This window comes from Pleurodeles waltl, chromosome 8 (genome assembly GCF_031143425.1).
Source record: "Pleurodeles waltl isolate 20211129_DDA chromosome 8, aPleWal1.hap1.20221129, whole genome shotgun sequence".
Lineage (NCBI taxonomy): Eukaryota > Metazoa > Chordata > Amphibia > Caudata > Salamandridae > Pleurodeles > Pleurodeles waltl.
The window spans coordinates 656,564,209-656,590,811 of record NC_090447.1 but is presented as its reverse complement, the minus strand read 5'-3'; the positions used below and the strand labels follow the sequence as shown (position 1 = coordinate 656,590,811).

The 26,603-nt window shown below is 43.6% G+C and overlaps 1 protein-coding gene across 11 annotated transcripts in view; it reads left to right on the top strand.

The window, feature by feature from the left end:
- The window catches only part of DMD (dystrophin), a 6,960,831-nt gene that overhangs the window by 6,909,891 nt on the left and 24,337 nt on the right, over positions 1-26,603 (top strand). For all 11 annotated transcript variants that reach the window (XM_069204760.1, XM_069204753.1, XM_069204756.1 and 8 more), the window contains one exon: positions 15,114-15,206. In XM_069204760.1, the coding sequence (XP_069060861.1) occupies positions 15,114-15,206 (93 nt within the window). The remainder of the gene's footprint in view (positions 1-15,113; positions 15,207-26,603) is intronic.

The following is a 26,603-nucleotide window of genomic DNA, read 5'->3' as shown; positions in this document are numbered from 1 at the left end:
GGTCTGTAGCACAGACCCTGGTACTGCCAGACTGCCCTTCCTGGGGTTTCTCTGCAGCTGCTGCTGCTGCCAACCCCTCAGACAGGCAGCTGCCCTCCTGGGGTCCAGCCAGGCCTGGCCCAGGATGGCAGAACAAAGAACTTCCTCTGAGAGAGGGTGTGACACCCTCTCCCTTTGGAAAATGGTGTGAAGGCAGGGGAGGAGTAGCCTCCCCCAGCCTCTGGAAATGCTTTGTTGGGCACAGATGTGCCCAATTCTGCATAAGCCAGTCTACACCGGTTCAGGGACCCCTTAGCCCCTGCTCTGGCGCGAAACTGGACAAAGGAAAGGGGAGTGACCACTCCCCTGACCTGCACCTCCCCTGGGAGGTGTCCAGAGCTCCTCCAGTGTGCTCCAGACCTCTGCCATCTTGGAAACAGAGGTGCTGCTGGCACACTGGACTGCTCTGAGTGGCCAGTGCCACCAGGTGACGTCAGAGACTCCTTGTGATAGGCTCCTTCAGGTGTTAGTAGCCTTTCCTCTCTCCTAGGTAGCCAAACCCTCTTTTCTGGCTATTTAGGGTCTCTGTCTCTGGGGAAACTTTAGATAACGAATGCATGAGCTCAGCCGAGTTCCTCTGCATCTCCCTCTTCACCTTCTGATAAGGAATCGACCGCTGACCGTGCTGGAAGCCTGCAAACCTGCAACATAGTAGCAAAGACGACTACTGCAACTCTGTAACGCTGATCCTGCCGCCTTCTCGACTGTTTTCCTGCTTGTGCATGCTGTGGGGGTAGTCTGCCTCCTCTCTGCACCAGAAGCTCCGAAGAAATCTCCCGTGGGTCGACGGAATCTTCCCCCTGCAACCGCAGGCACCAAAAAGCTGCATTACCGGTCCCTTGGGTCTCCTCTCAGCACGACGAGCGAGGTCCCTCGAATCCAGCGACGCTGTCCAAGTGACCCCCACAGTCCAGTGACTCTTCAGCCCAAGTTTGGTGGAGGTAAGTCCTTGCCTCACCTCGCTGGGCTGCATTGCTGGGAACCGCGACTTTGCAGCTACTCCGGCCCCTGTGCACTTCCGGCGGAAATCCTTTGTGCACGGCCAAGCCTGGGTCCACGGCACTCTAACCTGCATTGCACGACTTTCTAAGTTGGTCTCCGGCGACGTGGGACTCCTTTGTGCAACTTCGGCGAGCACCGTTTCACGCATCCTCGTAGTGCCTGTTTCTGGCACTTCTCCGGGTGCTACCTGCTTCAGTGAGGGCTCTTTGTCTTGCTCGACGTCCCCTCTCTCTGCAGGTCCAATTTGCGACCTTCTGGTCCCTCCTGGGCCCCAGCAGCGTCCAAAAACGCCAAACGCACGATTTGCGTGTAGCAAGGCTTGTTGGCGTCCATCCGGCGGGAAAACACTTCTGCACGACTCTCCAAGGCGTGGGGGATCCATCCTCCAAAGGGGAAATCTCTAGCCCTTGTCGTTCCTGCAGTATTCACAGTTCTTCAGCCTAGTAAGAGCTTCTTTGCACCAACCGCTGGCATTTCTTGGGCATCTGCCCATCTCCGAGCTGCTTGTGACTTCTGGACTTGGTCCCCTTGTTCCACAGGTACCCTCAGTCAGGAATCCATCGTTGTTGCATTGCTGATTTGTGTTTTCCTTGCATTCTCCCTCTAACACGACTATTTTGTCCTTAGGGGAACTTTGGTGCACTTTGCACTCACTTTTCAGGGTCTTGGGGAGGGTTATTTTTCTAACTCTCACTATTTTCTAATAGTCCCAGCGACCCTCTACAAGGTCACATAGGTTTGGGGTCCATTTGTGGTTCGCATTCCACTTCTGGAGTATATGGTTTGTGTTGCCCCTATCCCTATGTTTCCCCATTGCATCCTATTGTAACTATACATTGTTTGCACTGTTTTCTAAGACTATACTGCATATTTTTGCTATTGTGTATATATATCTTGTGTATATTTCCTATCCTCTCACTGAGGGTACACTCTAAGATACTTTGGCATATTGTCATAAAAATAAAGTACCTTTATTTTTAGTATAACTGTGTATTGTGTTTTCTTATGATATTGTGCATATGACACTAAGTGGTACTGTAGTAGCTTCACACGTCTCCTAGTTCAGCCTGAGCTGCTTTGCTAAGCTACCATTATCTATCAGCCTAAGCTGCTAGACACCCTATACACTAATAAGGGATAACTGGGCCTGGTGCAAGGTGCAAGTACCCCTTGGTACTCACTACAAGCCAGTCCAGCCTCCTACATTGGTTGTGCAGCGGTGGGATAAGTGCTTTGAGACTACTTACCACTCTTGTCATTGTACTTTTCATAAGAGAAAAATATACAAAACAAGGTCAGTGTATATACACATAGCCAAAAAGTTTTGCATTTCCTCTTTTCACTCTTTTCTAAGTGCTGAAAAGTACTTCTAAACTTTCAAAAAGTTCTTAAAAGTTTAAAAAGTTTTTTTCTGTCTTTCCAAAAAGTTCTGAAAACTTTTTTCTCTTTGTCTATCACTTTAACTCTCTCTAAAAATGTCTGGCACAGGCCAAAAAGTTGAACTGTCCAAACTTGCATATGATCACCTTAGCTGGAAAGGAGCAAGGAGTCTCTGCATAGAGAGAGGTTTGAGTGTAGGGAAGAATCCTTCCTTAGAACTGTTAATTAATATGCTTAGAGTACAGGATAAGGCCATAAGTGCCCAATCTGTAGAAAAAGTAGCTAATGGTTCTCAATCTGATCCAGGGACTTCCCCAGGAAAAGGTTCAGGAAAGAAACTTCTCAGCCTGCCCATTACTAGACAGTCTAGCATAGTTGGTACAGAGGTTGAATCACATCATACTGATGATGTGCTCTCACATTATGCTGGTAGCCAAGCTGTTAGGGTGCCCCTTGTAAGGGACAGGTCTCCTTCTGTTCATTCCCATCATACCTCTGTATCTAGAAATGTCCCTCCCACCCACCCTGATGACAGATTGTTAGAAAGGGAGCTCAATAGATTGAGAGTGGAGCAAACCAGACTGAAGCTCAAGAAGCAACAGCTGGATTTGGATAGACAGTCTTTAGAAATAGAGAGGGAAAGACAGAAGATGGGTTTAGATACCCATGGTGGCAGCAGCAGTATTCCCCATAGTCATCCTGCAAAAGAGCATGATTCCAGGAATCTGCATAAGATAGTTCCCCCTTACAAGGAGGGGGATGACATTAACAAGTGGTTTGCTGCACTTGAGAGGGCCTGTGCTGTACAGGATGTCCCTCAAAAGCAGTGGGCTGCTATCCTATGGCTATCATTTACTGGAAAAGGTAGGGATAGGCTCCTTACTGTAAAAGAAAATGATGCTAACAATTTCCAAGTTCTTAAGAATGCACTCCTGGATGGTTATGGCTTAACCACTGAACAGTACAGGATAAAGTTCAGAGATACCAAAAAGGAGTCTTCACAAGACTGGGTTGATTTCATTGACCAGGCAGTGAAGGCCTTGGAGGGGTGGTTACATGGCAGTAAAGTTACTGATTATGACAGCCTGTATAACTTGATCCTGAGAGAGCATATTCTTAATAATTGTGTGTCTGATTTGTTGCACCAGTACTTGGTGGACTCTGATCTGACCTCTCCCCAAGAATTGGGAAAGAAGGCAGACAAATGGGTCAGAACAAGAGTGAACAGAAAAGTTCATACAGGGGGTGACAAAGATGGCAACAAAAAGAAGGATGGTAAGTCTTCTGACAAGGGTGGGGACAAATCTAAAAATGAGTCTTCATCAGGCCCACAAAAACACTCTGGTGGGGGTGGTGGGCCCAAATCCTCCTTTAATCAGAACAAGGAAAAGAAACCATGGTGCTATTTATGTAAGATAAAAGGCCATTGGACAACAGATCCCAGTTGTCCAAAGAAAGGCACCACAGCTCCTACCACTACAACCCCTACTGCTACACCTAGTGTCCCTACTAATAGCAGTGGTGGTGGGAGCAAACCTACTAATAGCCAATCCAAGGGAGTAGCTGGGCTCACTTTTGGTAATTTAGTTGGGGTTGGTCTGATTAGGGAGACCACAGAGGCTACTTTAGTCTCTGAAGGGGCTATTGATTTAGCCACTTTGGTTGCTTGCCCCCATAACTTGGAGAAGTACAAGCAACTAACCCTAATAAATGGTGTTGAGGTCCAGGCCTACAGGGACACAGGTGCCAGTGTCACAATGGTGATTGAGAAACTGGTGCACCCTGAACAACACATACTTGGACACCAGTACCAAGTAACCGATGCTCACAACATAACACAAAGCCACCCCATGGCTGTTGTAAATCTCAACTGGGGGGGGGTATCTGGTCCAAAGAAAGTTGTGGTGGCTTCAGATTTACCTGTAGACTGTCTATTAGGGAACGATTTGGAGACATCAGCTTGGTCAGATGTGGAGTTGGAGGCCCATGCAGCAATGCTGGGCATCCCAGGGCATATTTTTGCTTTGACAAGGGCTCAGGCCAAAAAGCAAAAAGGACAGGGAAGCTTGGATCCTGGAACAATGGACCAAGTGCTCCCTAAAGCTAGGGCTAGTAGAAGCAAACCACTTCCTACTATCCCTCCCTCTACAGTGGATTCTACTTCTGAGGAAGAAGAATTCCCTCCCTGTGCAGAACCTACACCAGAGGAGCTGGAAGCAGACACTGCTGAGCTTTTGGGTGAAGGGGGGCCTGCCAGAGAGGAGCTGAGTGTGGCACAGCAAACCTGTCCCACATTAGAGGGTCTCAGACAGCAAGCTGTCAAACAGGCTAATGGGGATGTCAGTGACTCACACAGAGTTTACTGGGAGGACAACCTCTTGTACACTGAGCATAGGGATCCTAAACCTGGAGCTGCCAGGAGATTAGTGATTCCTCAGGAGTACAGAAAGTTCCTCCTAACACTGGCACATGACATTCCCTTAGCTGGGCACCTGGGTCAAATGAAAACTTGGGACAGATTGGTACCATTGTTTCATTGGCCTAGGATGTCTGAGGACACAAAAGAATTTTGTAAGTCCTGTGAAACCTGTCAAGCCAGTGGCAAGACAGGTGGCACTCCAAAGGCACCCCTTATCCCACTGCCTGTGGTTGGGGTTCCCTTTGAAAGGGTAGGGGTTGACATAGTTGGCCCCCTTGACCCTCCTACTGCTTCAGGCAATAGGTTTATCTTGGTGGTAGTGGACCATGCCACAAGATATCCTGAAGCTATTCCTTTAAGGACCACTACAGCACCTGCAGTGGCAAAGGCCCTCCTGGGAATATTTTCCAGGGTGGGCTTCCCAAAGGAAGTAGTATCAGACAGAGGAAGCAATTTCATGTCTGCATACTTAAAGGCCATGTGGAAGGAGTGTGGTGTAACTTACAAGTTCACAACACCCTATCATCCACAAACAAATGGACTGGTGGAGAGATTTAATAAAACTCTCAAAGGCATGATTATGGGACTCCCTGAAAAACTCCGCAGGAGATGGGATATCCTTCTACCATGCCTCCTTTTTGCCTACAGGGAGGTACCCCAGAAAGGAGTGGGCTTCAGCCCCTTTGAACTTCTTTTTGGACACCCTGTTAGGGGTCCACTCACACTTGTAAAGGAGGGTTGGGAACAACCTTTAAAAGCTCCTAAGCAGGATATTGTGGATTATGTACTTGGCCTCAGATCAAGGATGGCTGAGTACATGAAAAAGGCCAGTAAAAACCTTCAGGCCAGCCAAGAGCTCCAGAAGCAATGGCATGATCAGAAGGCTGTTTTGGTTCAGTACCAACCAGGGCAGAAAGTGTGGGTCTTGGAGCCTGTGGCCCCAAGAGCACTCCAAGATAAATGGAGTGGACCCCACACAATTGTTGAAAAGAAGGGTGAAGTCACCTACTTGGTTGACTTAGGCACTGCCAGGAGTCCCCTTAGGGTGCTCCATGTCAACCGCCTGAAACCCTACTATGACAGGGCTGATCTCACCCTGCTCATGGCAACAGATGAGGGACAGGAAGAAGACAGTGATCCTCTACCTGATCTCTTCTCTTCCACAGAACAAGATGCTCTTGTGGAAGGTGTAGTTTTGGCTGATTGTCTTACTGCTGAGCAGAAAGATAATTGCATAAATCTCCTAGGACAATTTTCAGAACTCTTCTCCATTGTGCCAGGCACCACTTCTTGGTGTGAGCACACTATAGATACTGGAGACAGTTTACCTGTCAAAAGTAAGATCTATAGGCAGCCTGACCATGTCAGGGACTGCATAAAGCAAGAAGTTCAGAAGATGTTGGAACTAGGAGTGGTTGAGCACTCTGACAGTCCATGGGCTTCTCCTGTGGTACTGGTACCAAAACCCAATTCTAAAGATGGAAAGAAGGAAATGAGGTTTTGTGTAGACTATAGAGGTCTCAACTTGGTAACCAAAACTGATGCTCACCCTATACCCAGGGCAGATGAGCTCATAGATACACTGGCATCTGCCAAGTATCTAAGCACTTTTGATTTGACTGCAGGGTATTGGCAGATCAAATTGTCAGAAGATGCTAAATCTAAGACTGCATTTTCTACCATTGGAGGACATTACCAGTTTACTGTAATGCCTTTTGGTTTGAAAAATGCACCTGCCACTTTTCAGAGGTTGGTGAACACAGTCCTGCAAGGGCTGGAAGCTTTCAGTGCAGCATATTTGGATGATATAGCTGTATTTAGCTCCAGCTGGGATGATCACCTGGTCCACCTACGGAAAGTTTTGGAGGCCCTGCAAAAGGCAGGCCTCACTATCAAGGCTTCAAAGTGCCAGATAGGGCAGGGTAAGGTGGTTTATCTGGGACACCTTGTTGGTGGGGAACAGATTGCACCACTTCAGGGGAAAATCCAAACTATTATTGATTGGATTCCCCCTACCACTCAGACTCAGGTGAGAGCCTTCCTAGGCCTCACTGGGTATTACAGGAGGTTCATTAAGAACTATGGCTCCATTGCAGCCCCTCTTAATGACCTCACATCCAAGAAAATGCCTAAAAAGGTATTATGGACAGCAAACTGTCAGAAAGCTTTTGAGGAGCTGAAGCAGGCCATGTGCTCTGCACCTGTCCTGAAAAGCCCTTGTTACTCTAAAAAATTCTATGTCCAAACTGATGCATCTGAATTAGGAGTAGGGGCAGTCCTATCACAACTTAATTCTGAGGGCCAGGATCAACCTGTTGCTTTTATTAGTAGAAGGTTGACCCCTAGAGAAAAGCGTTGGTCTGCCATTGAGAGGGAGGCCTTTGCTGTGGTCTGGGCTCTGAAGAAGTTGAGGCCATACCTGTTTGGCACTCACTTCATTGTTCAGACAGACCACAAACCTCTACTTTGGCTAAAACAAATGAAAGGTGAAAATCCTAAATTGTTGAGGTGGTCCATATCCCTACAGGGAATGGACTATACAGTGGAACATAGACCTGGGAGTAGCCACTCCAATGCAGATGGACTCTCCAGATATTTCCACTTAGACAATGAAGACTCATCAGGTAATGGCTAGTCTTATTGTCCTTCGTTTGGCGGGGGGTTGTGTAGGAAAGTACCATCTTGCCTGGCATGTTACCCCCATTTTTCACTGTATATATGTTGTTTTAGTTGTATGTGTCACTGGGACCCTGGTAACCCAGGGCCCCAGTGCTCATAAGTGTGCCTGAATGTGTTACCTGTGTAGTGACTAACTGTCTCACTGAGGCTCTGCTAATCAGAACCTCAGTGGTTATGCTCTCTCATTTCTGTCCAAATTGTCACTGACAGGCTAGTGACCATTTTTACCAATTTACATTGGCTTACTGGAACACCCTTATAATTCCCTAGTATATGGTACTGAGGTACCCAGGGTATTGGGGTTCCAGGAGATCCCTATGGGCTGCAGCATTTCTTTTGCCACCCATAGGGAGCTCTGACAATTCTTACACAGGCCTGCCACTGCAGCCTGAGTGAAATAACGTCCACGTTATTTCACAGCCATTTTACACTGCACTTAAGTAACTTATAAGTCACCTATATGTCTAACCTTTACCTGGTAAAGGTTAGGTGCAAAGTTACTTAGTGTGAGGGCACCCTGGCACTAGCCAAGGTGCCCCCACATTGTTCAGAGCCAATTCACTGAACTTTGTGAGTGCGGGGACACCATTACACGTGTGCACTACATATAGGTCACTACCTATATGTAGCTTCACCATGGTAACTCCGAATATGGCCATGTAACATGTCTATGATCATGGAATTGCCCCCTCTATGCCATCCTGGCATTGTTGGTACAATTCCATGATCCCAGTGGTCTGTAGCACAGACCCTGGTACTGCCAGACTGCCCTTCCTGGGGTTTCTCTGCAGCTGCTGCTGCTGCCAACCCCTCAGACAGGCAGCTGCCCTCCTGGGGTCCAGCCAGGCCTGGCCCAGGATGGCAGAACAAAGAACTTCCTCTGAGAGATGGTGTGACACCCTCTCCCTTTGGAAAATGGTGTGAAGGCAGGGGAGGAGTAGCCTCCCCCAGCCTCTGGAAATGCTTTGTTGGGCACAGATGTGCCCAATTCTGCATAAGCCAGTCTACACCGGTTCAGGGACCCCTTAGCCCCTGCTCTGGCGCGAAACTGGACAAAGGAAAGGGGAGTGACCACTCCCCTGACCTGCACCTCCCCTGGGAGGTGTCCAGAGCTCCTCCAGTGTGCTCCAGACCTCTGCCATCTTGGAAACAGAGGTGCTGCTGGCACACTGGACTGCTCTGAGTGGCCAGTGCCACCAGGTGACGTCAGAGACTCCTTGTGATAGGCTCCTTCAGGTGTTAGTAGCCTTTCCTCTCTCCTAGGTAGCCAAACCCTCTTTTCTGGCTATTTAGGGTCTCTGTCTCTGGGGAAACTTTAGATAACGAATGCATGAGCTCAGCCGAGTTCCTCTGCATCTCCCTCTTCACCTTCTGATAAGGAATCGACCGCTGACCGCGCTGGAAGCCTGCAAACCTGCAACATAGTAGCAAAGACGACTACTGCAACTCTGTAATGCTGATCCTGCCGCCTTCTCGACTGTTTTCCTGCTTGTGCATGCTGTGGGGGTAGTCTGCCTCCTCTCTGCACCAGAAGCTCCGAAGAAATCTCCCGTGGGTCGACGGAATCTTCCCCCTGCAACCGCAGGCACCAAAAAGCTGCATTACCGGTCCCTTGGGTCTCCTCTCAGCACGACGAGCGAGGTCCCTCGAATCCAGCGACGCTGTCCAAGTGACCCCCACAGTCCAGTGACTCTTCAGCCCAAGTTTGGTGGAGGTAAGTCCTTGCCTCACCTCGCTGGGCTGCATTGCTGGGAACCGCGACTTTGCAGCTACTCCGGCCCCTGTGCACTTCCGGCGGAAATCCTTTGTGCACGGCCAAGCCTGGGTCCACGGCACTCTAACCTGCATTGCACGACTTTCTAAGTTGGTCTCCGGCGACGTGGGACTCCTTTGTGCAACTTCGGCGAGCACCGTTTCACGCATCCTCGTAGTGCCTGTTTCTGGCACTTCTCCGGGTGCTACCTGCTTCAGTGAGGGCTCTTTGTCTTGCTCGACGTCCCCTCTCTCTGCAGGTCCAATTTGCGACCTTCTGGTCCCTCCTGGGCCCCAGCAGCGTCCAAAAACGCCAAACGCACGATTTGCGTGTAGCAAGGCTTGTTGGGGTCCATCCGGCGGGAAAACACTTCTGCACGACTCTCCAAGGCGTGGGGGATCCATCCTCCAAAGGGGAAATCTCTAGCCCTTGTCGTTCCTGCAGTATTCACAGTTCTTCAGCCTAGTAAGAACTTCTTTGCACCAACCGCTGGCATTTCTTGGGCATCTGCCCATCTCCGAGCTGCTTGTGACTTCTGGACTTGGTCCCCTTGTTCCACAGGTACCCTCAGTCAGGAATCCATCATTGTTGCATTGCTGATTTGTGTTTTCCTTGCATTCTCCCTCTAACACGACTATTTTGTCCTTAGGGGAACTTTGGTGCACTTTGCACTCACTTTTCAGGGTCTTGGGGAGGGTTATTTTTCTAACTCTCACTATTTTCTAATAGTCCCAGCGACCCTCTACAAGGTCACATAGGTTTGGGGTCCATTCGTGGTTCGCATTCCACTTCTGGAGTATATGGTTTGTGTTGCCCCTATCCCTATGTTTCCCCATTGCATCCTATTGTAACTATACATTGTTTGCACTGTTTTCTAAGACTATACTGCATATTTTTGCTATTGTGTATATATATCTTGTGTATATTTCCTATCCTCTCACTGAGGGTACACTCTAAGATACTTTGGCATATTGTCATAAAAATAAAGTACCTTTATTATTAGTATAACTGTGTATTGTGTTTTCTTATGATATTGTGCATATGACACTAAGTGGTACTGTAGTAGCTTCACACGTCTCCTAGTTCAGCCTGAGCTGCTTTGCTAAGCTACCATTATCTATCAGCCTAAGCTGCTAGACACCCTATACACTAATAAGGGATAACTGGGCCTGGTGCAAGGTGCAAGTACCCCTTGGTACTCACTACAAGCCAGTCCAGCCTCCTACAGTAGTTTATTGTGGTGTCTTCCCCCGCCCACGTGGGTATCTGTTGCTGATATTGTATTTGTGTTGAAAGTACTATTCTCTGTAGTCCATGATCGCTACTTGATGTTTTTTTTTATACTAAAGATGTTATCCTTTCCCAGAGATTAAGCGTTACTATTGTGTAATCCATTATGGAACAATCCGAGGATGAGAAATAGGTCCACTCCGGTGGGGTGTCTGATTGAAATCTCCCATTTAGGGTTCTCATACCTAGGGACTCCAAGTCCTTTATTAAGGAGTTTGCCCTTTTATCATATGTTCTTCTCAAGTGGCCCCTATTACTTTGGGGGGGAATTGACCATACATAATCTCGCTGGATTACTTGTTCTTCATGTTCTGAAATGTGCATCAAGTCCATATTGAAGTCTCCCGTTAATATTATGTCTGGTACATTCGGTTCCTGTAATACACCCATTATAACCTCACATAACTCATAAGTTATAGTGGACTTTATTTTTTCATTTGGGGGAAAATACACATTCATTATATATAAAGGAGTGTTAGTGTCTTTTCTCCAATTATTTAGTTTTAGTACCAGAATATTATTATTTGCTATGGGTACCTGGATTGCTTCTATTCTGAGTGCTATTTCTATAAAAATTGCCAAGCCTCCTTTTGGTCTGCCCTGTTTTTTTAATTTTGTTGCCAATATATACTGTCCTGCATACCCTACTACTATATATAAGGTTCGGTCGCCCATGTTTCCTGGAGGCATATTATTTGGCTTCCTTTTAGCATCACGAATATCTTTTTTCTGGGACTTAGTTTGGGCTCCGTTTATGTTCCATGAGCTAATATCTAAAATGTCATGCCATCTATTTGCCTCAATATACCCATTAGTTCATGTCCTACACTTCCCATGCAGAGCCTCAGTTACCCAACCTGCGTTCACTATTATTGGTCTTTCCTTTTCCTCTATGCTATATGATTCTTGACTCTCCTCAGGCTTTTCCATCCTTCCTCTCACGCCCCTAAGAACTGAATATAACTGACCGCCCCCATTCTTGGTTCTTACTATCATAAACAGTTCTGGGTACATATCTTTTGGGGGTAATTATAATTGTATTCCCCAGGCTGCAAAAATTGCTTTTTCTCTTATCACTGCTTGGGCCAGTGAGCTATTTTGAAATGAAGCCATAGTGGCTTCCTGCTTCCTGCTTCCTGCACACTCTCCTCTGTAAGATTCAGAAATTCAATTGACACTATATCATACGATGTTGTATTTGTCAGTGATGGAATTGCATGCAGTAAATTTAATATGTTACCCCTGTTCAAAATATCATGTGCACCTCTAGACTTACATGTGGGTATAAAAATGTGTTTATCTGAAACATTCAGGCTTTCTGTGTCAGTGTTCTGGTCTTCCCTTTCCCTTGAACTTCTCCCTGGACCGTCTTTCCCGACTCCTTTTTCCAGTTTCCTGCTTCCTTCCTCCTCATAATCCGGTAGTTGGCACATCATGTCTTTTCCGATTATACTTTGTACTTTTAATGCATAATCATTTGTGCCCGAAGGTTGCATATTCCTGTCCTTATTATTCCCCTCGCTGTTTGTCTGCTGAGGTTGGTAGTCGATTCCTTTATTTCATGTGATTCCCATATTTTTAGGAGCTTCAATTAGCTGCTGTTTTTGAGGGCTCAGTTCAGAGATTATGTTATCCCCGTCGCTCTGGTTTCATTGTGTTCTTTGCAAGACTAATTCCCCTAGTTGCTTTTACATCTACTTTCTTTCCAGTATTATCCTCATTTTTGTTCTCGCTCCTTTGAAAGATTGGAAAATATTTTATTTGTTCTCTCCCCTGTGTAGCCATTTCTGATGTCGTCTCACAGGGATTTTCTTTGTTTTGCCTCGCAAATAGTAGTTCTAATTTTGCTGAGCTTATTTGTTACTTTTTTCTTGCTTTATGCAATTTCTTTCTCTGTTTTTTTTGTTGTTTCCCCTACTGGTGCATGGTTTTATCCTTGCTGCTTAAGTACCGGGTGGTTTCCCTGATTTCCTGCTTTGTCATTATGTTTATTGGTCTCCTTGATTCCTAAATGTAAATATAAAATAACAAAAGGGACCGAGGGGCATCCAAAGAACTTGCAATCTATAAAATCTGATTCAGTGTTCAGGACAGTACCTCGCACTCTCTTGTGTTAAAAGCTTAATAACCACTAAAATGAAATACGATTTGTAAGCATAAATTACAGAATCCCTCTGGTCTGAATTTGAACTGTGTCAGTCATGTGCATGATTTGAACCATAACTGAGTAGAATTCAAAAGATAATGTTTGTTTGTAAATGTAATTTCCTTTGCCAATAAATTTAATTGGTTCAGGTATATTTATGAATGGTGCATATGTGGACAACAACTCCGCATTATTCATGATTGTTTAATTTTTTTTATAAACCTGTCTAACAGTAAGTATTGGGACAATACGTTCCTCCATTAAAAAAACCTGCCTAACAGTAAGTATTGTGACAACGTGTTTCTAAATTAAATGATTTGTAATTTCGAAATTTGACAGAGTGTTTAAGGAAGAAAATCAGTGGCTGGCAATGGTTTTGTGATATTGTTAGCATCACTACTTACGATTGCTGCATGAAATTAAAGCAGATGATAAAAAAGTGATACAAATAATCCTTCACATGTTTGAACTTTAAAAATTAATTTACAAGATAGATCTAGATAATTAGAAATGTGCATTTTTGTCTTGCAAGTAATTGCTGATTGATTGCAGAATTCTGGAAAACTTAAATGGTTGCTACCCCAAGAACCTTTTGCCATTCACTGTTTACTTGAATACAAAAGCAGTGGTTCTGTTTCAGGATCTATCCGCAAGCTGGCTGGTCTTATAATTATTGTTTACTCAAACAAATATGTTCCCTCTACAAACTATACTAAGAAAGATTAGCTCACATTGACCATGATACTGTCTATTTAGGAGTACGGATTGTACAAAGTGAAACTATTATTCAGAATGTTAAAAGATCGGAAATGTCTAAGCCTCTAGACATTATTAAATGTCTTTAACACCATGTCAGGTACATGGAAAAAAGGATCACATTTTGTTAAAAGAAAGACTGAATGTACACAGTATATTGCAGTTTATGGCACATCTTGAATAGATGCAGTGTGCAATAAACAACAAAATGAATTGAAATTGTGACTAAAGTAATTAAAATTGTCACTTTTAAAAACTTTTAGTTTCCTTGTAGCCAGGCTTCAAAACAAGTAGGGAAGATAAGATTAATGTCAGGGAATGGAAAAGACATACAATGAAGATAGTGGGATAGTGAAGGGAAACTAATTGTAGCAGAATATTCAAATCTAGCAAAGGTAGTGATCCCATAATAAAGTTGATCCAATTCCTATGTAGGACTGCTATCGCCAACAGTTCAAAAAAGGAGCACAGTTACATTTGGAGTATGTCCCTGATGCTCCAGTAATAGAACAGAAGAAATGCCTATGCTTATACAGAGTGTAATGCACAGGTCTTCTATTAATAAGTGACAGATAAATCTCAGGGCTGGTTTGTGGGCGGAAAGAAAGTTAAAACAGCATGGAAGGATCGTAAACCATGCTGAGATTTTGAATAAGACCAAATTTATAACCTGTAATTCCACACAAGGACATCAACTCTCACAATAGCTGTATAATTTGCGTAAACTTGTTTATTTTGAGTAATTACTTTGGGGTGTTGGTGAATTGCTGGTGGACTTTTGGCAGGCTCCTTAAAACATTTTCCCAATGAAATGCCTCTATGGAGAACACTAATACTGTCTGGGTAAAGACAGTTCGGAAATGAGACTTGATGTATATGATGCAGGCTGATATGGCCTGCGGCTGGGGTGGATGCTGTGGCAGAGATGCCTAACATACTCCTAACCGAAAGCAAGTTGTTACTAAACACTAAAGCACAAGATAGTGTAATACTGCATTTCTCATTACTTTTGTAAACACAGAAAATTACAAGTCTTTCATCTATCGCCCTTGAATTGGTTTATTGTGTAAATTACAGTAGCTCAAAATTTCATATTTGGAACTAGCTGAAAACCTTTAAAATTTAGACAGTTCACTTGTATGATGAGCCAAGTAGTTCAGAAATAGAATAACAACCTTTTGCAACAACTATAGCTTTGTGCTAATCAGCAGATTTTGTGTGACGTATGGCTAGGGGTGTAATATATATTGATCTCTAGATTTCATAATTGCTAAACTTTTAGCTTGAGAGTTGACATTACTTCATGTATTTTGGATATGCCTCTTAGTCAGGAAGCAATTCTATCAAGCGAGTTTGTATAGGGGTCATGTGCCAAATGCTATAGTTTAATGCAGCCCTAAGGGTCAAGAACGCACATCACTATTAGGAAGTTTTTAGTAGAGATAGGAAGCTATCTTTTGGTTCGGATTTAATGGGTTAACTGGTTACTTTCAAATGCTTCTTTTGAAATTGAAGTTAGAAGTACAATGTATGACTGATAAACTGAATGGTTCCACTGCATTTTATTGAGTCCTTCTCTGTAATTTTGTTTTGAACATATATGTTTCGGCTCTTTGTTAATGTGATGTGAACGTGGCTGTTTTTTTCAGTGGAGGATGACCTGCTGAGCCCTCCTCATGGCACAAGCACAGGGTTAGAAGAAGTAATGGAGCAGCTGAATAATTCCTTTCCGAGTACAAGAGGTAAGTTACCTCAAATGTGACCAAAGTGAAAGTGATTGGGCGAAGTATAATGTGATGGCAGTAACTATATGCAAAATAATTGGTGCAGATAGACGGATAGAAAATTTAGCTGCACAAGTATATTTTCTGAATAATAAATCTAGTTTCTTGATCATTTAACTCCTTTTGTTAAGGTGTTCACGTCTTTTATAGTTCGATGTGGCTTTAGACACACATACTTTGCATAAGTCACCTATCTACTGTTAAGCTCGGAGTGCTGCAAGTTGCTTCTGTTTGAAGAATCTTTTCGAATCACAAGATTGAGTGACTCCTCCTTTTTGTGATATTGAGCATGTGCATCAAGTCCTTTATTAGATTGTTTCCTCTGCACTGTCAGTTTCGGACGTGTATTCCTCAGCTTGAAACTCTTCTTTTCCGTCTTTCTTTCAGTGACAGTATTTTATTTCGATTGCGTTTTCACTATCTAACGCACTCAACCTGAATTTCGACATCGGGGTCGTTTAGCCAGCCTTCGGGGCACCAGCACCCAGCTCGGGGCTACTTTTCCACGTGGTGTCAAGAAATGCATGGTTGATGGAACACACTCCATTTCGTTTTTGCCCTCGATGCCATTCGCACACATCGATCATCACCTAGTGTGTAATCTCTGCTTGTTTTCAGACCACAAAGAAGAAACCTGCTATGCCTGTTGGTCTTATCATTTCATGAAGACCGTCTGTGACCTAAGAGCGCGGCGAATGTAGATGTCATCAAGGACACCAAGTGACACCCCTGATATCTTTGGGGAAGAGCATTTGCAAGAGGAGATACAGCAAGAAGAGGCTTTCTCCATAGAAGAGTCGGTGTTGGTAGTTCAATTGGACATCGAAAATCAGCCTCTTACTTCAGTGCAACCTGTGAGTACATCAACCCCAAGCTCTCACATAAAGACTTTAAAAAAAAAAAAAACTGCCTTTGGGCTATGGTTGGATTTGAAAATTATATTCTGACAACCTCCTGTTTGACACCTTCTCCATCAGCCTCGGGATCAAGTCGAAGCTTCGACCTGAGTGTTTCGGCTCAGAGCAAGAAACGATCTACCTTTATTTCGGAGCCAATGGCTTCCAGTCAATACAAGGCTTCTGCTCCGAAAGCTTCGGAACCAAAAATTCTGCCTTTCAAAGACTCCAGTCTTTCTTCAGAAGCAGCATTACCAGTGAAGCCATTCCTCCAAATAATGTGCGCTCGTCAGCCCCAGCTCCATATTCAAAAGGGAGCAGGAGGAATTATTGCTTCTCATCCAGTTCCAATTAAGAGGAAACTTACTTTCCAAGAAATCTTGGACACTCCTCCACCTAAAAAGGATTCTAGAGACAAAGACCAGACTCCAGTTCGGCCTCAGCTTTCTCTACCACACTCTCCTGTGCTTCCTTACTCCTCCACTATCTCCTCCACTTTTTATTGAGCCTCAGTTCTTTGCACAAGGTTCCCCAACACCCCAGGGTGATGACTTAGGGAATATTCCACAGGACAGAGACCCTTGGGACTCACATGATACAGGTCCCATACTTCCAAATGACTCTGATTTATACCCGGCGCGTACTTCATCTACTGGAGACGCAACATCATATCAGCGGGTCATAGCATGGGCAGATACATATCATAATGTACAAATACATTCTGACCCAATTGAAGAAGATTTTCTTTTTGACACACTTACTACCATCAATAAAGAGAGTCTGTTTCTTCCCATGCTACCAGGTATGCTCGGACATACTACAGACATTTTTAAAGAGACTTTTAGATCCTGAGTTATTACACCAAGGGATGACAAAAAAATATAAAGCTGCTCCTACAGACCCTATATACTTTTGATCACAATTGCCCCCTGATTCTATGGTTGTTAGTGCGGCACGAAAACGTACCAACAGTCAATCAACGGGAGATGAACCTCCCCCTGACAAAGAAAGTAAAAAACTAGATGCCCAGGAAAGCAGGTGGCTACACAAGCAGACAGTCATTGGTGTAGTGCTAATTCCTAGGCACTTCAAGCATGGTACGATAGGGCCCACTGGGACGAGATAGAAGACCTTCTCCAGTATCGCCGAGAAGAACATCGTAAAAGAGGACAAGAAATAGTTTCTGAGGGACAAAGTACTTCCAATAATGCTATTTGGTGTGTCACTGATGCAGCTGACACGGCTGCATGTGGCAGTAATACCAGCATTATTATCAGGAGGCATGCTTTGCTTAGATGTTTAGGTTTCAAGCCTGAAATACAACAGGCAGTTCTTAATATGCTTTTTGATGAAGAACATTTGTTTGAGCAGGAGGTCGACGCAAATATAGAAAAATTGAAAAAAGATTCAGAAACAGCAAAGATCATGGGGGCCTTACTCACTATGCCACAAATGGATAAGTTTTGTTGCCCACAATTCAAGGGTGCTTTAAATCCTCATCTAATGAGCCTTCAGCATCACAAATTAGGCAAGGCACCCATTTTATCACAGAGGTTCCTTTAGAGGTTCATACTGAGGTGCAAACTGTAAAGGCAGAGGAAAGGTGTATTCCTCTAGAGATCCGCCCCATGTACATGCCAGTGAATACTTACACTTTCCACCGGCTCACACCTCTCTAGTAGTGGGAAGATTAATGCATCTTTATCAACAATGGCACAATATCACCATAGATCAGTGGGTTCTATCAATTATCCAACATGGTTACTGTCTAGAACTCATCTCCACTCCACCAAATAATCCCCCTTGCACTCGCAAACTTTCACGCGCACATCTTACTCTCTTGAAAGAAAAGGTACAAGCAATTCTTCTCAAAGGTGCAATAGAGCCTGTTCCCCTATCACAGCAATGTTTAGGAGTGTATTCCCTGTACTTCCTGATTCCAAAGAAAGATGGGTCACTAAGACCAATTCTAGATCTCAGACTACACAATCTATATATTCTCTCAGATCATTCCCATATGGTCACTTTCCAAGATGTCATTCCCCTACTACAGCAAGGTGACTTCATGACAGCTTTAGATCTGAAGGACGCATGTTTCCACATTCCCATTTATCTAGCACATCACAAATACCTCAGATTTGTCAGTGCGGGAAAACACTATAAATTCAAGGTTTTACTATTTGGGGTAACAACTGCTCCCAGAGTATTCACAAACTGTCTAGCAGATGTTGCTGTATTCACGTCTTCCCATACTTGGACAACTGGCTCATCAAGGCCAATGCCATCCAACAATGTCAGAATCATACTCGGTACACAGTAAATCTTCTACACACTCTGGGATTTACAATCAGCTTTCTCCGATCCCATCTCCAACCCTCACAGATGCAGCCTTGTCTGGGATCAATTCTCAGTATTCATTCATGGTTGCCATATCAAAACCCAGCTCATGTTCAAGCCTTTCAAACTCTTCTGTCTCAATTACAGGAGAAGAACACTTACACTGTGAGACTAATGATGCAGCTATTAGGAATGAGGGCTTCATGCATTGCCATCGTTCCTCATGCCAGACTACACATGCATCCCTTACAGCAGAGTCTATCTTGTCAGTGATCTCAGTCACAGGGTCATCTCCAGGATCAAGTGACGTGGGACCGCCAGACTCACCACTCTCTGCAATGGTGGAATGCCATCAACCTCTCCAAGTGGAGGCCCTTTCAAGACCCTGTGTGTCAGATTACTCTCACTACAGATGCATCACAGATAGGTTGGGGAGCTCATCTAAAAAGCCTTACAATACAAAACAGGTTGGATTCCATTCAACCAACTTATCACATCAACAATTTGGAGTTACTTGCAGTCTTTCTAGCGCTCAGAGCATTTCTGCCACAACATTCCCACAAAGTGGTTCTAGTTCGTACACACAACATGACAACCATGTATTATCTGCAGAAACTCGGGGGGGGGACTCATATCAATTGTCCCTTCTTGCTCAGACAATATGGACATGGATAATTAACAATCACATTCAGTTACTGGCAGACTATCTCCCAGGAATGGACTATCAGTTAGCAGACCTCCTAAGCAGGATGCAGCAACAAGTCCACGAATGGGAACCTCACCCACAAGTAGTTCACCAATACTTCCACCTTTGTGGAACACCAGAAATAGACCTCCTCACCACTGCAGAAAATTCAAAATGCTAGAAACTCGCGTCCAGGTACCCACACCCTCAGCCCAGAGGCAATGCTCTATGGATAAATTGGTCAGGGATATTTGCTTACGCTTTTCCGCCTCTTCCACTCAATCCATTTCTGGTTCGCAAACTGTGACAAACATCACTCACCGTGATCCTTGTAGCCCCCAAATGGGCATGTCACCCTTGGTACTCAACACTGTTGGATCTGTCTGTGGTTCCCCACCAGACACTTCCCAACAGACCAGACCTTCTGACTCAAGAGCGAGGTCAAATCAGATATCCAGACCCCAAAACGCTCAATTTTGCGATGTGGCTCCTGAAGTCTTAGAGTTTGGATATTTACAAATCCCATCTGAATGTATGTACATTCTTAGAGAGGCACGTAGACCTGCAACTAGACAGTGTTATGCTGCTAAATGGAAACGTTTTATATTCTACTGTCAACCTAAACACATTGATCCACTCAAAGGATCAGTGCAATACAATGTTTGTTACCTGCTACATTTACAAAAGGCAAATTTAGCATACTCATCTATTAGACTCCATTTAGCAGTCATAGCTGCTTATCTCCAAAACTGACAACACATTTCTTTGTTCAAAGTTCCTGTAATCAAAGCATTTATGGAATGACTTAAGAGGGTTATTCCACCCAGTGTTTCTCCAGCTCCAGTATGGAACTTTAATGTTATCCTTACTAGACTCATTGATCCACCGTTTGAACCCATGCACTCCTGCTCTTTGCATTATTTTTCATAAAATGTTGCCTTTTTAGTGGCTATCACCTCCCTAAGACATGTAAGTGAAATTCAAGCTTTCACTTTAGAAGAACCTTTTTTTCCAAGTACATAAATATAGAGTAGTACTTAGGACAAACCCTAAATTTCTACCAGAAGTAGTTTCACCATTTCACATTAACCAATCAGTTGAGGTTACCTGTTTTCTTCCCACGGCCAGACTCAGTTGCTGAAAGAGCTCTGCACACGCTAGATGTTAAAAGAGCTCATATGTATTATATTAATAGGACTAAAAGTTTTAGAAAATCTAAACACCTTTTTGTAGCATTTTCAATGCCTCACAAAGGCAATCCAGTCTCAAAAAATGGGATAGCTAGATGGATAGTCAAGTGTATTCAAACTTGTTAGCTTAAAGCTAAAAGACAGTTGCCTTCAGCTCCTAGAGCACATGCCACCAGGAAAACAAAGGTGCTTCTATGGCTTTTTTAGGAAACATTCCAATAGCAGAAATTTGTAAGGCTGCTACTTGGTGTACACCACGTACATTCACTAAGCATTATTGAGTAGATGTTTTAGCTCGTCAACAAGCAAATGTTGGTCAGGCAGTGCTCAGGACACTTTTTCAAACTGCTCCTTCTCATACAGGCTAGCCACTGCTTACTGGGAGAGAACCGCTTTACAGTCAATGCAAAGCATGTGTATCTGCAGCCACACATGCCATAGAATGGAAAATGTTACTTACCCAGTAGACATCTGTTCATGGCATGTAGTGCTGTAGATTTACATGCACCCTACCACCTCCCCTGAAGCCTGTGGTTGGTGTAGCTGAATTATTTGACAAATATTGTACATATGTATATACCCTGCATAGACATCCTTTTTTATACACTATCTCTCTGTATCTACGTATATAATTATATGGATATACCTTTTTACCTCACCCGTCTGCGGGAAAACAACCTAACAAAGGACTCGACGCCCATGCACAGTATCACCAAGAGGAGGAGTCCCTCGATCTAGTGACTCGAAAAGATTCCTCGAACAAAAGCAACACTCCAAGCCCAACACTAGATGGCAGACTTATGCCAAGCTGGTGAATCTACAGCATTACATGCCACGAACAGAAGTCTACTGGGTAAGTAACATTTTCCTTTTGTTTTGTTCTTTTTACCCATTTTGGAAAATTGAACACTGTTTTTGTCTTTTGTTTCTCTTTTTTTTTATAAACCAATTTTATTGGACTTTTAACATTTCCATTTTCCTGAAAATTAATTCTAATGTTTAGACATGGTGGAATAGCTTTGATGTAAATCACACATTGTAGACTCTGTTGTCATTAGCCAGGCAAATACAGGTAATAGCAAGACAAGAGGCAGATTAGCTTGCAATGAAGATGTTTATAAAACATGATGGGCAAAGACAAGCATGTATGAAACTGCTGCTGTTGTGATTGTCTTGGCAGATGAAAAGCCGTATTCACCGTAAAGTTGAACACCAAGCAGCTAATCCCTGGACTGCTGTGACACTCATTAAAGTAGATATTTTCTTTTACAAAAAAACAGTTTTGTTTTTCCAGTTTTAAAATGAGTTACTTTTGATTAATCCATTTAGCTTAATATGAATAAAGTACACTTGCATTGAAAACTCAATCTGACATCAGAGCAGCACTATGGATCTTTTCACTTTGATATCTTTTACCAAACTGTTAGCAAATTCACAAGATCATGAAACCTACAACATGCATTAATTTTATGCAAAAACTAATAGTCTGTGTTCGTATTCCTGATACCATGCCCTTTTTCAACAGCGGTATTTTCACATGAACATTAATCTAAATGTGATCAGTTCCTGCATTCAGTGAGTTAAGCTTCTCATTCAGAGTCGGTTGTTAACAGTAGCCGGCTTTAATTCTACATCTTTCCCAAGCCAGTGAAATACCAGGGGTTGGAATAGGTGGTTTGCTAGGCATAGTAAAGCACTGGAAGTGAGTAGCTGACAATAAAGGCAATATTCAGCAGAGAACATTACTTGTGTTTACAAGTAACAGAAAGTGTTAGATATTGGGTTGTTGGTTGACTGGGGCGTGAGCACTGGTCAACATCAACCTGAATCAAAGTCAGGGTAAGGCACACGCAACCCCAAATTAACCTGTGCTCACCCCCTCGTAGTTTGGCAGAGAGCAGTCAGGCTTAACTTAGAGGCAATGTGTAAAGTATTTCTTCAAACAGTAAAACAGTGAAAACACCACACAAAAATGATCCCACACCAGGTTAGGAAAAAAATAAAACAAGACCAAAATGACAAAAATCCAATAACCAGAACTTGAGTTATGAATTTTTAAAGATTAAACTGTAAAATAATTCTTAGAAGCAAGAAGCGCCAACCGGGGATATGTGTTCGAACCGGACCAAAACAAAGTCAAACATTTTGGCCAACTGCGATGGAGTGCAGGAAAGCTACAGGGACCCAGTTGAGCCTGCTAAACCAAAGTACCTTAAATCTGTTCCACTTCCAAGGATCCAAGGCAGGAGTGGCCCCCCTTGACAGGGCAGATGCCCAGTGAGTAGAGTCCAGGTGTAGCAGTGTGGTTGGAAGTATTTTCTGTCCCTGAGACTTCAGATCAGGAGGCCACCCAACTCTAGCCCTTGGAGTCACTCTGGGTTCTGGGATAGAGATAGCAGCTCCAGTCCTTCTCACTCCCAGGCAAGAGGGCAGCAGGCACAGGTCAGCACAGCAAAGCAGGAGTCCAGCAAAACAGCACTCCTGCAGAGTGGCAGGCCTTCAGCAGCACAGCAGTCCTTCTCCCTGGCACAGTATCCACAGGTCCAGAAGTGTACAGAAGTGGGTGTGTCTGAGGTCCAGTATTTATACTTTGGTGCCCTGGTTCAGGAAGGTAGGATAAGCTTCTAGATAGTGCAAGGAATCCCCTTGCTCCCTTGGCTGCAAGCTGACTGGAGTGACAGTACAGGGTCGTTAAGCCCATTGTGTGTGGACAGGACACAGCCTATCCAGTTTGTAACTGAGCATGTGTCCAGCTCCTCTCTCCCATCCTGCCCAGGATAACCCATTAAGTCACATCTAAGCTCCCATTGTGTGTGGCTGTTGAGGAAGAATACACACAGCCCAACTGCAAACTACACCCAGTCATGTGACAAGAAACAGGCTGCAGGCACCAAAAGGCTAAGGCAAGAAAATACCAACATTATAAAAGTGGCATTTTCAGAATTACAATTTAAAATCTGGCTTCACTATAAGTTAGGTTTTCAAATTGTGATATCAGAGACACCAAACACTTACAAGATGTATTAAGGCAATTCCAATGTTATCCTACGGAAGAGATGGGCCTTGCAGTAGTGCAAAATTAATTTTCTGCACACACAGTCTATGCAGTGGCCAGCTTGAGACATGTTTTACAAAGCTTCTTAAGTGGGTGGCGCAGTCAGTACTGCAGGCCAACTAGTAGCATTTAATTTACAGGTCCTGGGCATGTATAGTTCACTTTATTAAGGACTTAGAGGTAAATTAACTATGCCAGCTGGGGAATAAGCCAATATTACCATGTTTTAAGGAGTGAGCGCATGCACTTTTACACTGATTAGTGGTGATAGAGTGCTCTGATTCCTAAGGCCAACAAAAATAGGCAATGCAAAAAATGGAGGAATAGAGGCAAAAAGAAGACCACAATAAGGCAAACAGGTCTAACAGGAAAGCCTTAGGCTATGAAGGTGAATCAGAGCAATTACTGAATTGGTGTGCCAATGAAATAATCTACATAATTGTGATTTCCTGAAAATGAACATTAACGAGCAGAAATGTGTGGAGGAGTCACTGCAGTACTGTGCTAGAGTAATTATGAAAATGAATAATGAGATAATTGCATAATTCCATGAATAAAAAATTAAGTAGTTGGATAAAACAGTAAAAGTGAGCATCCAAGTGTGTTGCAGCATATGAACTGTAAATTTTGATTGCCACATCAGTACACTACAGTGAAAGGGTAAAATCCTTCTTAGGAACTCGTTATTTCAAATAGACATCACATAAAGGAGTGTGTCATTTGTACTCTGATGGTACTGCTAGTGATACCAGAATACGCAAAGGTTATGGATCTTCACATAAGGAATTGTTTTCACTTGAAGGAAACACTGTCCGAGTATAGATCAAGTGCCAACCCATGATCATGGCAAAGAAAATTAAAAGAATGTTCTGTGGCAGACACTGGATAATCGCTGCCACTATAAGCTCAGTTCCTGAAAAGTAAAGATGTTGGTTAGAGTATTGGCATATGCAATGTGCTTTATGCATTTGTTTAATTTTGTGACACTCTTGACAGTAGGGGTGGCCTTGAACCAGTTTCTTATAAAATCCTGAAACGGCGCATCGAGTGCATGGCAGGGGCAGGGAGATGAAGAGGACAGAAGGGATGACGGGGATACATAAAGCAGGACAATGGATAGAGCATAAGGAATGGGATATCTCAAACCCAACGCTTCACTATGTGCCTAACTTTGAGAGTAACCCTTCTCCCATTCTTTCTCTTTTCAATATATTATGCTTTCCTATCCATTTCTCACTTATAATGGCTTTACTTCTCACTGTAAATCTATACGATTTTGTACCCTCATTTCATATATATTTTATATATATATATATATATATTTTTTTTTATATATATATATATATACCCATTCACTCCATATTGTCGAGCTTCCCTGTCCACCCTTCACCTTTTTTTCTTCCTTACATATGTTGATGGATCCCTAAACTGTCTGTTCCTTGTTGTGAATGTTTAAAACATTTGAACTTTCAAAACACCTTTGTTCATATGTTCAGGTCTTCCAGTCCCAGTGTCTTTGCCGTCTGTCGCTGTTTCTGTCTTCATAAAACCAGTTCCAGGCCCTACTCTCTTACTACGTCACAATGATAGACTCTCTGCCTCACTTTCTGTGTCTCCTTATCACAAGGTCTTTATCCCTCTGCCCACTCTGCATGCCTATCAGTCCCTCACCCCAGTGCCTGTGCCACAGCCCCAGTATATACATTTATGCATTACCTTTTCTATAACAGAGTTGTTGTGTTTCCCTTGGCAAAAAAAGTCTTCCTTTTTCTAAAATGTGTTTCCATGTTCCAGTCTGAGTCAGCAATAACATGTCCCATCACTAACTACAGGACATATCATTCCACACCACCCTCAGCCCTTAGACTTGTAAATATGGGCAAATAAAAATTATTGTTTCCATATTTATTAAATATAGCCATTTCTCTGTGAAACTATAAAGCTGCATTTTAGCCGTCTGGCCCACCTTTGAGTGTAAAGCTTTTAATGTCAGTCGTGTTAACTTTCTGCTTTGTACTTGTCCTCCCGAAGGAGTGTACCAGTCTTTCATCTGCCCATTGGCCTTCTGTGTGCAGTATAAGCACAGCTGTTCCAGCTGATTGGGGCAGCTGTTCTGCTAACCCAGAGCAGATGTCGATGCCAGACATCTGACAGTCCGTGGAAATACTGTTACATGGCTCCTCGCTCTGTAACCCTGCCCGAGAACGAGCCACAGAGGACAATGTTGTTACATCCAAATGTATTCACAAATTGAATCTCCTCATGCACAGTAAACGAGGAGCATCCTAAAGAAAAAATAACTACCCTAAAATATGAAGGCAATTAGAAGGACTGACATTGTAAGAATACTAAGCGTAAGACAATTTTCAGGTCATATGTGAGTAGACTTCGGATTGCATGCTCCGTGCAGGGCTTCTGACGACATCCCAGTACATCTTCCTAAAACTTGTAAAGCACATCTAGGATTTGCGCTAAATGTAAATGTTGGATTTTTTCCTTTTTGCAGGGTCAGCCCCAATCTTTTTGCCTCCTATTTTTTCTTATCTGTTTTTGTTGGCTTTAGGACTCTGAGCACTTTACCACTGCTAACCAGTGCTAAATTGCATATGCTCTCTGTGAAAATTGTATTGCTGATTAGCTTATCCATGATTGGCATATTTGATGTACTAGTAAGTCCCTAGTAAAGTGCACAAGAGGTGCCCAGGGCCTGTAAATCAAATGCTACTAGTGGGCCTGCAGCACTGGTTGTGCCACCCACATTAGCAGCCCTGTAGACATGGCTCAGACCTGCCACTGCACTGTCTGTAAGTGCAGTTGTAAACTGCCAATTTGACTTGGCAAGTGTACCCACATACCAGGCCTAAACCTTCCCTTTTTGTACATGTAAGGCACCCCTAAGGTAGGCCCTAGGTAGCCCCATGGGCGGTGTGCAGTGTATGTTAAAGGTGGGACATGTACTTATGTGTTTTACATGTCCTGACAGTGAAATATTGCAAAATTCGGTTTTCACTGTTGCAAGACCTAGCTCTCTTATAGGGTAACATGAGGGACTGCCTTTAAATATTATTAAAGTGCGGATTCCCTTAGGGAGCAGATAGAAATATGGAGTTTACTGTCTCAGAGCTCACTTAATGCATCTTTTAGTGAAGTTGGTTTTTAGATTGTTTGTTTGAAAATGGCACTTTTAGAAAG